General features: G+C 37.2%; 1 protein-coding gene across 1 annotated transcript in view; it reads right to left on the reverse strand.

Moving 5' to 3' along the window:
- The window catches only part of gpc6b (glypican 6b), a 102,051-nt gene that overhangs the window by 46,981 nt on the left and 39,882 nt on the right, over positions 1-15,188 (reverse strand). Inside the window, exons 3-4 of the mRNA XM_087804420.1 lie at positions 10,846-11,237; positions 5,890-6,055 (exon numbers count right to left, since the gene is read on the reverse strand). Of these exons, the coding sequence (XP_087660546.1) occupies positions 5,890-6,055; positions 10,846-11,237 (558 nt within the window). The remainder of the gene's footprint in view (positions 1-5,889; positions 6,056-10,845; positions 11,238-15,188) is intronic.

The following is a 15,188-nucleotide window of genomic DNA, read 5'->3' on the forward strand; positions in this document are numbered from 1 at the left end:
CGAACCCTGATTATTTTTGACGCCCGGATCTCAGGTGCTGCATGAGAAGTGACAGCTGTTCATCATCTCCCTCGTTCTGCTAATTAACGTAATTAAAGCCTAATCCCACACTCGGTCACACAGGCTTTTGAAAAACAGCCGTGATTAAGCACACGTCTTATTTTAATAGGCTCTGAACAGAAGAGGCAACAAACAGATTTTAAAAAACACACCGTCGTGTGCTCTTTAATTGCCTGCTATGATAATTAAAGCACTGAGGAAGAGTTGGCCGAATTGACAGGTCAACCGGGATTAGTAGTCCGGAGGGATCAACTGGATTAAAGAGGAGCTGCTAAGCAAAAACTCATTTAATCTACTGTATGATTTATTCACTCTCACTTGCTTCTGTGAAACAGTGATGAAAGCATGCAGGTTACAGTCCTGTTGCTATGAAACGAGCAAGCGTATGATAATATAATTCAGTCAAATTAGCGGTCCGGAACAACTTGACTCCACACACGTGGGAACACAACATGTTTCAAGTAGAATACGAGTACATTTGACAAGTTCGATTTTTTTCAAATTTAATCAACATGTTTATCTATGAAGCGAACCTCAAAGCAGCCTTCAAACCTGAGATACTGTCAACACAAAATGGGCAAAAAGTTCTCAATTCTCCCAAGTTTTTGCAATTTCCCGCTTTGGCTGACCTTCGTTTCTAAGTAGTAATGGTTGTCACTGGTTTCCCTTGATTTATTTTATTGTTTTTTGTCATAATATGAATTCTAACAGTTCTCCAAAAAAGGCTGTCGGCTGTCCAATCTGACTTCCGCACAACACCAGTCCAACTCCGTTAAAAAGTCCACAAAGTAACACGGACAAGACACGCCTGTGAAGTTAAAACCATATCATGTGACCACATATAAATGTGAACACAGAAACCGCCCAATATGGATCTGGTTTAGGCACCAATATTTCTCAGTGTTTTTGGGGTTGAAGATTTCAACTGCGACTTATGATGACATCACAGTAAAACAGTTATGTTTAGCTTTAAATACAATTTTAAGTCTTGAAAACAAAGGATGACATCAAAATTACCAACTAAATACAAAAAAAGACAAAAGCATGTGTACCTTAGACATTCGTACACAGTGAGATGTTTTCTGGTGTAGCAATTTGTTTGTCCATAAATCCACCAAGTTATTTTACCTCTGCTAAAGCTTTATCAATTTTCCAGAAGGAAATTCTGCTGTATTTATCACATTTGTTTAGGCTGTCATTTTAGTTTTCTCTACGTCTTCAATCTTTAAATTTCCTTTTTAGTATTTTGAATAAATGTTCGGATCATCTCTATAGTTAATCCAATTTAATCTGCAAACCTCACATGTATTCTCTTGGACAATAATCTGAATCTATTTGGGACTTTATCTTGGATGATATTTCTTATTATGATGGTTTATTTTAGATCCATCATGACTCATGTAGTGAAACTAGCTGTCATTTCAACAGTGTTTCAACATTTCATACTTTTTTCAGGATGAACCGTAAGTCTCTGAATTTCCATGTAACTACCAAACTAATCTATCAGTATTTTCAAATGAACTACTGAAAAACTTTGTTTTTTAAATTTACCAGGAAAGTAAAACCACAAAAAAATGAAACAGAGGTTCTACGACAGCTAGAACAACCAAAAAAAGGTTTTTGTGAAAAGACTCTCAAAATAAACACATTGCAAAAGACTAAAAAACTGATCTTTGCCTTGGGCAGTGCAAGTTCGACCAGAACTCGCGTCATGGTTAAAGCTACGGTCAATGTCAAGGCGTGTTATTTTCACTCCTCTCACCTGGAGGAATCATTTAATGAGTGGGAGTCATTTCCTGCAAGTGCTCTAAGAAGGTGTTATAGAGAGGAAAAAAAAAATCATTGCTATCGGGGGCATAGCCTCCAGCTTGAAAGGATTTCCCACTCTTTGCTTGGATTAGTTTTCATAGCTCCAATATCTTGTCTCTTCTCTGGTCAGCGGAGCAGGCATATGATGTTGGGCTGAATGGACGCCACAGGAATCAAGATGAATATCTCAGCCTCCAGTCTCTGTCAGTACCAGCAATTTCTCTCCGAGCCTGCAGCGAAAGCTGCTCTCTGCTGTCAGGAGAACAGGAACTAGCTGCTCTTAAATCGACTGAAACGTATAAATAACAGTGAGATGACTAACTGCCAAGAGAACTAATCGTTGACTGTCACAGAGGAGAGCAACACATTTGTATACCGTGATTCATCTCTGAGCGCTGCTGATTTATACGGCAGCGCAGTTAAAAAGTAAGTCTGCTGAATGTGAAAGAGTCTCCACACAGTAAATATACTGGTATTTACTCAAAATGTCGAGTAAAAAAAAAGAGTTAGAAACCAGTTTTATGATGCTCTCTGGAAAATCGGATTTATGGAGCCTTTATGTCAACCATCTTCAGCTTGGTTATCTGAGAACCAATAAATTATGAGTAAAACGTGAAAAGCATTTTCAAACAATTGAGCAAAATCAACAAAGAGTATTTTTGTTCAGTTTATCCTGATCAGTTGCACCCAAAGACCAGATGGTGATTACAGAAAACAACATAAAGATCAAGATGATTAACAAATGTGTTTGTGGTATCCCTTGTGTTGTCTCTGGATCAAGGTGAACAGCCTCCCTTGCTTCCATAAATACATATGCAGTGGTGGAGGTTGTTCACCTTGAAAAAGGCAACACAAGGGATACCACAACAACAATATCACATTTGTTTTCGGGTCACCTTGACCCTGAGATAACACAAGGGTTAAGGTTTCATATACGCCACACTCGCTGATGATGACTTTGGGTCGATGAGTTAAAATTTGTATTTCTGTTTATTTCAGTGATGTTTATATTAAAACACAGAAAGTTCCTCTGTTTCCATCAACTGTTGTTGTAATTTGCCATATTAATATTAAATAATATATTATTATTATTATTATTATTATTAAAGAGCAACTACAACTTCCACTACAAAATGCAGTAAGTCCCTCATCATGACCATGTTTCAAGTTATTACATTACAAAGTTCATCTCTCAGCGAACGAGAGGTTACGAGAGTGGAGTCCATTATGATATAATAATGGTCTTTACTGCTCCTCTAACCAGTTGTAATCACGCCCTACTTTGTTTATACAACAAGTTTCTTGAAAGGTGGTGAGAGAGGGAGATGTACCTTCAGATAAAGAGAATGTTGGGTCACTAGCTTTTAGGGTCATTTGCAACAGCTACTGTTGTGGACTTTCTATTCGCCGAGAATTTTTTTTATATTAAAATGTTTATAACATTTATAACATTCATACTCAATATCACTGTCAGTCATTCTAGGATGCCTGTTTTCAGGTATGTGCTATTACAGTATAATAAGTCAATGTTTAACAATCTATGTATTAAAACAAAAAAAAATATTTTTAATTTTGTCACACAAATGTCATTCAAAATGTCTGATTATTAGATTTATCAGTTTATTATAGTTAATTATTAATGTAAGCGGCCACCTTAACAAAAGTTAGTCTAGGATTGTATTATTTTAGATAATATAATGATAGCAATGACATAATTTTGAATTTGTATTTGTAATTTAATGATAAACAAGAAAAAAATAGGAAAAAAAACAATTTCCCAAAGGAGACCTCCTGAGGGATCAATAAAGTTTTACCTAATGTATCATCGAGATAATGTTCTTTTAATTCTCATCTGACGCAGGAACAACACAGATGATCTCTGACTCTCATAAGTGGTGGTTCAACAGTTACAAAATAGGGTGTGAGCAAACTCAAATATGGATTTGACTCATCCAATTTCCTCCTGAAAAAAAAGGGCTTTCTTGCAGGCGGACACACTCGAGCCGGTCCTCTGACATTTGGAGTTAAAAAGGTCACGTCCAACAAACAGACAGTGGCAGACGAGTATTCGAACATGTGTACAGTGGAACGGCACAAAATATGATGAATTTATTAAGTGACTCCTCAATTATTTATTGAAAGCATGTACCGTGGGGAGCGCTGCCGACGAAACAATAAAAAAGATAAGACGAGGTTGATTTAATTTTCCTGACACTGAGAGAGTTGACGCCCCACCACAAATGCAGGATCTCTGAAGACTTGTTTTTGTTTGTCGTTTTTTTTTCACATCAAACTTAATGATTTAAAGCAAGAAACTCGGTAGGCGCATATCACTAGTTTCTAATGGTTCCATGAAAATAACCTTTATATTTATATAGTATATACTGTACACATTGAGTGATAATAACTTAACCAACAAATTAAAGTACTTCACCTGAAATTCGAATTGTTCATTTTCTACTCACCCTCATGTCGACTAAGGGTTGAAATTATTTTCAGAGTAATCTGATCCTTTTTAGAGTTATAGGCAAAAAAGCATGTTCAATTTAATGAGGCAACTGTAGCTCAGTAGATGTACTTCCTCCAAAAAGACACTTAAAAACATCCAAATACCGCCATGGTGCTCGTCTGTAACGACCATCTTGTATCAAAGCCTCGACTAGAAAAATTGTTACGAATTGTTAAGAATTAAATAAGCCTTTTTTTCTCTAAAAAGGAATGGATTAGTCTGAAAATCCAAACCCTTATTCGACATGAGGGTTAGTAGTAAGTGAAGTTTGAAATAACCCTTTAACACACAGAAAAGATCAATTTGCATGGATAAACAGGAGCTTTGTCTGTCAGAAGAAATTCTCTTTTTAGTGAAGAAACACATGCCCTTTTTGAAGTAATAAATGAAGTTAGCATTGGGGGTTTGATGAGTTTACTGTCTTTTACATTTTTTATTAGTTTTATTGAGTTTTGTAATCTTATTTACTTTCCTTTGAAGGTTGTTGGGTTCATTTTTAATAGTTCAGTTGATCAATAATAAAAAATAGTGACAATTTTGTGTGTATTTAAGTTACCTCCTGTTTAGAAGTAGAAATTGGCTATCAGTTAAAAAAATTAGATCGGTAAACACAGAGTAATCACAACACTGAACACTGTACTAACGGCATCAAGTTACTCATGTTCTTGCTTAACACAAGAAGTTGTTCAAGGACGGCAAAGTTGTTAAGATGCCAGTGGTCACACTAAGGTAGAGAAATGAATGGATTGTCATCTGGATTGTCGATTTCTTATGTGCATTGTATATAAATATGTCACTGGAAGCGCTACGGACGAGTAAATCTAAACAGATAAGAACATTTTAAAGTGGATCTTGTTTTAAAAATGGTTGGGAAACCCTGTTTTACATCATCAACATCCAAATTAGTAAAAAAAAAAAAAACAACGCATTTATCGGTATTTGGTTAAAACTGTTGACCATTGTACACATATAAAACAAATATAAATGAAAACAAATGATAATAAATAAGTAGTAAGTATATTAAAGCCATAATGAGGGTTATAATTTGTCAAAATAATACAAATATATGTAACAAATATGAACAATCTTTATATTTTCATTATTTTGCATAGTAAAAGAAAGGAGAATAATATCACATTAGTGATATTATGCTGGAATAAAAACCTTGATTTATGCTGTGTTTCTTGTGTTTCTCATCTTTTTATTATTCTGTTTAACTGTTGTTTATCACCACAAACGTCTCTTCTGCTGTCATAAAAGGCTTTATCACGTCTACCATACTCTCAGATTGAATGAGCCTGTCGCACATTCCTACAGTTCCCTACGGTCTCGTGAGGAATGAATAAATAACAGCCACATTTCAGAAGATGAAATCTTTCCCATCATGAGGAGCAAACAAATTGTTTGTGTCAGCCAAGACGCTCACATTGTTCACATCCTTCCTGGTTATTTTTTCCCCAGGATTCTCTTTCAAGAGCTGCGAGACAAAAGAATGACATCGATGGACTCACCGATGTACTGGTTCCACTCCAGGTCCAGATCCGCTTGGTTGGCCAGACAACCCTTCATCACGTTGAGGCAGTAGTTCTGGCACGGTTTCAGTGACGGCGTGCCCTGACAGAGCGGGCAGTAGAGCAGCTTTGTCAGAGCTCGGATGCATGATGGAGTACTGCTGACCTGCAACAACACATCAGAACATCATACTCATGGACCAACTAAAACATGGCAAACAAAGGAATAGATTTAAATTTAAGTGGTGTCCCAAATGACCATCTGAATTGGGAAATCCTTTGAAGGATTCACTGCTACAGCAGCTTGAAGGACAGTTTTCAGTAAAAAGTGATGCATGAATTTGTCATAAATAACAAAAAAAAAAACGTGACGCACCACATTACATACAGTACACATTGAAGTTGTTGATACATTTAAAACACAGGTTTTCTTGACATGTCACTTACGCCTCACAAAGGTAAGAATTTCATCATCCACAACTTGTTTTAGTAGCAGTTAAGTTCAGTATGTGAACCCTTGAGTTATTAAGGGAATAATGTAACATTTATGTTATTTTTTTAATGTATAAAATGGTAAGACACAAAGCCCTAGACATGACATTGTAAAAAAAAATGAACATGTTAAGGCCACGAAATACTAGCTCGTGGACACTGCTTTGTTGAGTTGAGCACATTTCTCAGTGTCGACTGTTTTCTATGCTCTTTCAACACTTTCAATTCATATTCTAAATTCCTAAAAACACACTTAAACAGGCCTTAACAACAATCACAAGTCACACTTGTGTGTAAATATTTAGATTTTTAACAAAATACAATGTAATTTCTACTAGTCCAACAAATCGTAGAAATACTAAGGTAGAATAATATAAATAATTTCCAAAAACATCTTAGAACAAGAGTAAAACTATTGTTCAAAGTTTAGTTATTCATCAAAATAAATGATCTTGTTATTAAAAATAAATATATATAATAAAATATAAAAGATTAAAAAAATAATCACTTAAAAATGTCAATACCGAGGCGTGTGCTTTAGCGACGAGCTACCATGGATAAAATAAAGGATTTAAATTGTGGCCACAACCTTATTATAATTTTCTTTTTTTTTACCATGACATGTCTGGGGCTCCATTGTAAGAAGCTTAAACAGACATTAAAAATCAGTCAAAGATGGCGAATCTGAACTATGCGGCACATACATTAAAGACTTTCACTCAGTTTTTAGCTGCTGTGGTAGGACTTGAAACATCCGTGAACTAAAACTTTACCAATAATTATTTATGAAGGGTTTAAGTTACAATTAAATATTAGTCTTTTAACTCAAACAAAAACATTTCTCTCTCAATAAACACCATACACCTCGCTCCATACCCTCAAAGTGAACTCAGAAGGGAACCCGGGAGCCAATCACTTCAGGTTGTGTTTGAAATATCTCGATCGGGGAAAACTTTACCAAGTAATTTTCCCCATCAGACTGCAGAGGCTCCATAAATAAAATGCAGTGACCCACGGGGGAGCACCATCATGACGGGGATGATCAAACAGATGATTAGAAAATGTCAATCACATCAAATAAGCGGGGATAGATATGATGATTATTTAATGATCTCCGATTGTGAGACGCGAGACTCCTGTTGCGAGTCATGAATCTCTCTCTTCATTTCTTGGACTATTAAAATAATATATAGTTAGAAATCAAGTTACGCTCCAGGAGGACTGACGAAGAAAGCCACCTCTTCTGGCCAGACGCCAGCAGCGTGGTGTCTTGTTACATTACGCTCACACACACTTCAGCGACGGCCTGTGCTCTCGGGATCAGCGGGTCTCTGAGCCCTGGACCCGTGTCTCGGACCAGAGGTCTTTTTTCAAATGTCAAGAGGGGACGCGGGGACGTGCCGGCGAAAAATAACTCCGGCTTAATGCTCACCTCTCGTACTCAGCGGACTCTTGTAAATGACCCGACGGCGTGCCGGGGCTACCACGGAGATGGGAAACTATTAGAGGCAACCTGCTAAAGGTTCACCAAGTGCTCCGCCAGTGGGTCAAACCAAAAGTTGATAATGAATATCCCTTGGCTCACTTCCCTGCCGAACGCTCTCCAGCAAGGTTCTATAAATAATTACACCGATAGTCGACTGCAGCTGACATTAACACGGCGGTGAACGACGGGGTCCGTGGTATGCTGCTTATCAGCGCTACCTTCAGAAAACATGCTGTTGTTGTGCCACTGTCTTGACTACATGGCTTGTTGCTTATACTTTAATCTTGCTGTGATGAAAACTGCACACACTCCCAGGGCAACATAGGACCATCAAAGAGAATAGTTAAGCTACATCGTGTTAATGGCCTCTCGGTAGAAGCTTTGAATAAACTATACAGTCAGAAGATGTGGAACGGTGTTTTCGTGGCCGGTCGATGTGCGGCGTGACCTGTTTTCACCATCATTTGTCCCATTACCCTGTGAGTTGCCGCTCCATTAATTCATATTTCACCTCCTATTCTCACAGCAAAACAAGTAGATTAGCAAACTCGTGTCAACAGTACTGATAAAGTCTAAGCTTATGTTTTGGATCATTTTAAACAAACTAATTATTTTTAAATGTAATTATGGTTATTAAGTTAAAGTCACGACTTTTTCCACACACTGTGAACGCTTATTAGGGTATATTTAAGGCTTATTTAACAGATAATGTATTGATTTGTACGGGTTATTAGCCTACAGAAGTGCAAGAGCGAGATATACAGTTGGAAGAAATGACACGCAAAGGAAGATGATAGTTTCCTTGAAAAGCTGGATGCAAACCACTGTTAAAAAAGCAGACAAAGACGACAGTTGGATTTTGTTTTGGACAGTCAGTTCCTCATGATGGAAAACACATGAAGAATCTATGCAATACAGATGATCAATTCGCCTGTTGAAGAATACAGATGCTCTACATGATTTAGGAATTAAAGACCATGCTGAGACGTTGGAGATGGCAGCGTAAAGTACTGATTGAATGCAAAAAGACAACCAGTAAATTGTTTCTTTTTTTTCTTTTTTTTTACTCGCTATTAGAAGCTATTTTCAGGGAAAGAAAACAATTTTCTAATTAGAAATAGAAAAGGTTTCCATGTACCATCCATCTTTCCTAACTATTGTGTTGTCTCTGGGTCACGGTAATTGACCTCCCTGGCTTTCAGAAATACATATACCGCGGTGGAGGTCATTCACTTTGACCCAGAGACAACACAAAGGTCAAAGCTTCATGAAGCAGTGTCCTTATTTTCAGAGCCCACTAGATCTGTGTCCTATTTTCCTTTGTTTTCAAAAACGACTTTCTAATGAAACATCACATTATTTTTAAACTGATGGCGCCACCTACTGACCTCTAAACAACATGACACTGTTTCATGAAGCTTCATTAGACCATCACCAGGTTAAGCGGTAAATAGAAATTTAAATAAAAATATTTTGGAAAATTCACCCATATGGAATTTGTGTTTCAATTGCAATCGTCTTTGATTTTATCTATTAATTAACGGTAAATAAAGCTAAATACCATTTTAACCAGAAAATATGTCAGTGGGTTACATTTGTATTCAAACACATTTTGTTATGTATGTGATGTTTCCTTAATTATACTGAAGAGAATCAAATGATTGACAAATGCCTTGTAGGTGTGTGATCACGGTTACAACATAAAAAGACCAGAAATAACACTGTCAACACATATTTTCACGCGTTAACATTGACATCTGTTTCATGTTATCACGATATTTAAATCCTCTATGATACAAAGGAACACTTAACATTCACTTAAAATTGAACAACTTATATAAATGTGTCCTAACATACAGTGTTTTTAGTATTCAATAACAATTATTTAATATAAAACTAATCCGATTCTCTTCTATGAAGTGAGACATTTCTCAGATCCACACCTGTTTCTGAGTATGCCACTTGTATTTACTCTGGAAGTCAAAAGAGCGGTGTTGCCCTTACACATAGCTGCACCCATCATTCTGTCAGAACAGAGGTGTGGCTGGAAAAAAAAAAAACACAGAAATTGCTGTACAAAATAGAGGTGACACAAAGGGTAAAAGCCACGTCGACTTGTTGAAATGTCTTTGTATAATTTAATTAAGTTAGTTAGAGTGCATTCAAATCACATTTTAATTATGTATTCTGTATTTTACCATTAACGATCACACTAAGTTGTGTTATATAAATCATTATGTTATTATATTGTCTTTAATAGACCAGGGTTGAATCAATCACACAAGGGGCCAACATCTTTTTGCTGTCGAGGTTGTGGAGCTGAACGAAAAATTTTGTGCGTCAAATTTCTCTTTTTTCTAAATCAGTTTTGCTCTTACTGAAAGTCTTTTTATAATTTTTGACCTTGAATCTCTGTCCCTTATTTTACTGGCATCTTTATAGGTCACCATATGAACATGAACATTAACTTATTACTTTATAAAGTTCTCCCCTGTCTGAAATGGTAATGAGAGTCCATTATGACATAATAATGTCTTCACTCCTCCTCCAGCCAGCAGTGACCTGCTTTGTTTATACAACGAGTCCCTGTAGTGTGTAGACTCACAAGATTGATGACGCGTGGTGATGAACCTTGATGCTCGACCAATCACAGCAGAGTGGGTGTGGTTATGGCAAACAACGTTTCAGTTCCAGAAAGTGGGCAGGGCAATGAAAATATTTGAATGAACTTATTAATTTCCTTTATTAATTTCCTTAATAATGTCAACCATGCTCAATTTGTTCCCTGTATTTTGACAATTCACTACTGCTGGTCATTTGTTGAATATTTTTTATCTATTTTATATCTATATTATTTTTGTGCTTCATTACCTCATTGTCAATCTATTTAAAAGGCTTTTTTGACGAAAATCTACATCACTTTCCACAACAACCTTAGAGGAATACAAACAAGTTAACCTAAGTCATGGATTGTTTACCTTGTAAACTCTCTGAGCAACCTCGCGGCCCACAGAGAGGCCTTGGACGAATGTGCGGGCGGCGATGAACGCTCTCGTAACCTGAGCCTTGAGCTTCTTGGGCACGTCTCCAAAGGGCTTCAGCTGATCCATGTACTTGCTGATACACTCCAGATAGTCCTCGGTGATGACATACTGGGAGTTGAGCAGCGTGAACATACGCTCCAGCAGGCGCGTCCAAAAATCGTTAAGCATCTCCTCCAGGTTCACGTTCCCGCCGGTGTAGTAGCGCTTCAGCTCGGCAAACAGGTTCTCAAACACCTCCGAGTTCTGCATGTAAGGCTTGCCATAAGTCCTGACAAACATCTCGTTCAGGGACCTCTCCGTGTTCTCCAGCAGCTCCAGGAAGAACTCTGTGTGAGACACAAAACATAAGGTCACACACTCACCTCACAGGGGCTTTTTATCTTATTTAAAAAAAATCCACTCATCAATCATCTGCTTTACACTGTAAAGAATCTGTGAATACAGTGTCTGAATTGAAGTGCACAGCACTGAAGAAGAAAAGGGAAAATGAACTGCGTTCTTTCTGACTGCAGGGGTTTGGAACTTAGCAATCAATCCTAAACTATCCATGTGGGAAATTGACAATCCTGAATGGACACAAGTGGAAATGTCAGTTCTGGATGAAGAATGTCTGCTATTACCAGTGTTGGACAGTAACAAAGTTCGTCAGTACATTTTCTCTTTGCTCTGCTACATTTACAAAAAAAAAAAAAGAAATCCTTTTTTTTTTTCTATTTGAAAAGATGACAGACATATACCCACTAACTAAGATCACGACGACATGACACAAGTTAACTTTTGAAACACCCATTTGAACTTAATAACCAAGGACTGATCTTCTTGGCCACATGTTTCACATTCAAGGACTGGGAATTCTACCCAATTTTACACCTGCAAGTAACCTGTAAACCAATGAAACTGAGAAACACAAACTATATTTATGGGATGCAAAGAATCTAAATGAAAAATGTCAGTTAAGCCCAGCTTCATTTCAGGAAAATTTTGTTTTTTGCTTGAAAAAAAGTATTAATAATGAAGAAGAAGATAACTAGGTACACAATAAAAAAGAATATACACTTAAACATTGGTTGTCATTAATATTTTGAGTCTTTTTTTACACTGCACACTGATCTTCTTGGCCTCATTGTCTGGGAACTTAATTGTACACCTGGAGTTAAGTTAATTTGAATGGACTGTAAGAGATTTAAATGCAGATATTTGAGTAAGAAAAATGTACTAGATCACTTCATGTCAATATTAAAGATCTTAAATGTTGCCACTTGATCTGGGGTCTTTCAAAAACTGATGCAATCGGACGAGAATCCGTTGAAAGATGGGAAAGCTGAGGTGTTTCACGTGGAGAGTGATACAGTATGACATTCTGCTCTTGGAAGAAAGCATCAACAGACATTTTTCTCAGGCTTATTAATTATTATTATGAATTGATGATTAATAATTAATTGAAATACACAACAATAGGACTCACAAACTCAGACCTGAGAAAGTTGTATGTGCAGATATTAATATCTCTTCATTCAGTATTTATATCTTAAGTAGAACCAGGAGTGATTAGAATATTCTGCTAACATTACAGCAGAATTCACGACGCAATGTGGAAACTTTCTCTTTCATTGAACTTGCTTTTGACAAATTCCCTCTCCTCCACTGAACGTCAGTGAGAGCTCTCGCTAATTACGACCGAAGGAATCACGTCTCTCTCCCATTTATCACGTCTGTCCCTCGTGGCAACTTATAATTCTGACAATCTGTTATTTATAATACAAACATGGTTAATATTTGAAGAGCTACAACAATTCTACTGAAAAGTGCAAAAGTTGAAGTTGAAGTAAACCCATATTTTTTCCGACACCAGCTGGAGTCTGATTGTTTATGCTGCAAGAATATAAACAGTAGTTCATGAAAGCCAACACATTTGAATGCACATCCAATTTTGCTAAAAGGATGCCAGAGATGGTCACAGTCTTCAAGTCATTGATTTTAACATATTCATCCATTGTTTCTGTACAATGAGAACTCAATTTGAGAGCATAAGTGGTTCTGACCCAATGCCAAGAATCCAAGGCTTTGTCTACGTGGAATATTGTTTTGTATTTTAAAAGAGTGAAGACAAAAAACAACTTACAAAAATGTACTACACATGCCAGGTCTGTATAAGACGTTGATTTTTAGAGTAAAAGGCATGACATGTCAAAGAAATTGTGTTCATGATACACAGAACAACACGTTTGTAGCATCGACAGCAAGGCTGATCTGTTGATACGTCACATTGACTTCACACCTGGAGAGTCCAGGCCACTGATGCTCATGTTTGTTGAACTGTGTGAGAAATATCATGTTTGCTGCTCATTCTAATGAAACAGTGTTCAAGTCTGTGTCTCCGTAGTTTCAATTCGCTCAATAAGCTGTTGGCGAGTGAGATACGACGACTACTGGTGCTGTAGTTTGGTCGTACAGAAACATTTTTTTCAAATCTTTTCACTCCAGGTGTGAACACAGACCCGGGGATGTCTAGCAATATTATAATAGTTATTTTCTTTATTTCAACAGAGCCACTGGATAGCCATTTAAGAGACAGAGGCAATGCCTTTGTTGATAAAAAACCAACAAACATACTAAGGCCAGCATATTTTTATATGCTAATATATTAAGTGTTTCTTAAATGTATCTTGAGCCTCTATTGTACTCATCAGTATGTGTCTGTTTATACAAAACTCTTTTAATTGAAATACTTTTTTGCTTTTGTGCTTAAGCCCCGCCCACTGAAAACACAAGTTTTTCAAGAGATTAAATCCTGTTTACCATATCCACACACACTATGCTGTAATTGGTCAAACATCAAGGTTTGTCACCATGCGTCATCAAGTCTCCACCTCCAAGGGACTTGTTGTATAAACAAAGTGGGGCTAGAGGAGGAGTGAAGCTATTTTTATGTCATAATAACTCTCCTAACCTCTCGTTCACTTAGATCTCAGACAGGGGAGAACTTTATAAAGTAATAAGTTCAAAAAAAGGTCATGATGAGAGACTTACTGCATCTAGGAGAAGAAGACTTTAACATTTGCAACATGTGAGTCAGGAGAGCTTTCACATCAATTGATCTTTAATGCTTGGTACCATACGTGGACGAGGTTCTGGTAACCAGACCAAAAGCAAGGGGACATGTTGGGGTTTTATTTTGGGCTCACCATTATCGACCATGTGCAGGTTAAAAAATACTTGAAGCAATTTTAAAACAAAATAGAAAATTAAAATTCTAAGCATTCAAATATGGATTTATATCATGAACAAATGACCAGTAGAGGAGTCATGTGGTGAGAGAAGGGATGTGTGGAGAAGAAATAGAGGATAGTGGAGGTTCCATTCAGGAAAGGTGTGCAGAGTGAAAGTCGTTTCCCCTTTAGCTGACCAACTTTACTTGCTTTAGAAACAGGTTTAAACACTAACAAAACATGTGCCATCATCTGCTTTGTTCGTAGACTCTTGCAGCCCGTAGCACTTTGCCAAATGTATCGAAACTTTTAAAGTCAATGTCAGCGTTGCAGCCGTTCCAACTTTCTTTGCTGGAAAAAAAGAAGGCAGTCCTGGTCTCCTGCCGAGCACTTTCATTAGATGGGTCATTGATTGCTTTGACAGGAAAACCCAGTCAAGAGAAAGTGGCCGTGAGGAAGACGGGCGGGCGGGGGGGTGAGATGGCGGGTGAGGGGGGGGCGCTCTTAGTGCAGCTCCGTGAAGACATGCTGACCTTTATGTTCCAATGTTCTTGTTAAACTCATGACCGCCCCCCTGCCAGTCTCCCGCGCACACACACCATAGCAGTAAGTAACCAAGAGTGAGTGAAAATAAATACATCAAGATTGTTTATATTGTTCCCAACTCTTCCTCCTGGGCTTCATTTCATTAACGTGTTTTATGTCATTAATTAGAGATGCTATCATTCGAGTTGAATCCACTGAGACTGTTTTTACAGAGCCTTTTTTTTCTGTGGAATCCCTTGCTGATGTCGATATAATCATCTGTTCAAAGGATCAATTAAGTGGTTAGAGGATTATTATTATTTCATTATTCTTCCAACAAGACTCAATGAAGTGGAGATTTTCTCATTGTTAGATGCAGGAACTGACTAAATAAAAAAAAGTCCAATGAACTTCGAAGCAGGCAAAGTGTAGAGGTCATGTGATGCAGGTTGACATAATCACTTCTAGTTCTGCAAATACGAACAAGAACGAAAAAAATTAATCATTTTAAAAGGCAGATTTTCAATCTTATGGCCCCAAAGA

Source organism: Callionymus lyra, chromosome 12 (genome assembly GCF_982586985.1).
Source record: "Callionymus lyra chromosome 12, fCalLyr1.hap1.1, whole genome shotgun sequence".
In the NCBI taxonomy this organism is placed as follows: domain Eukaryota; kingdom Metazoa; phylum Chordata; class Actinopteri; order Syngnathiformes; family Callionymidae; genus Callionymus; species Callionymus lyra.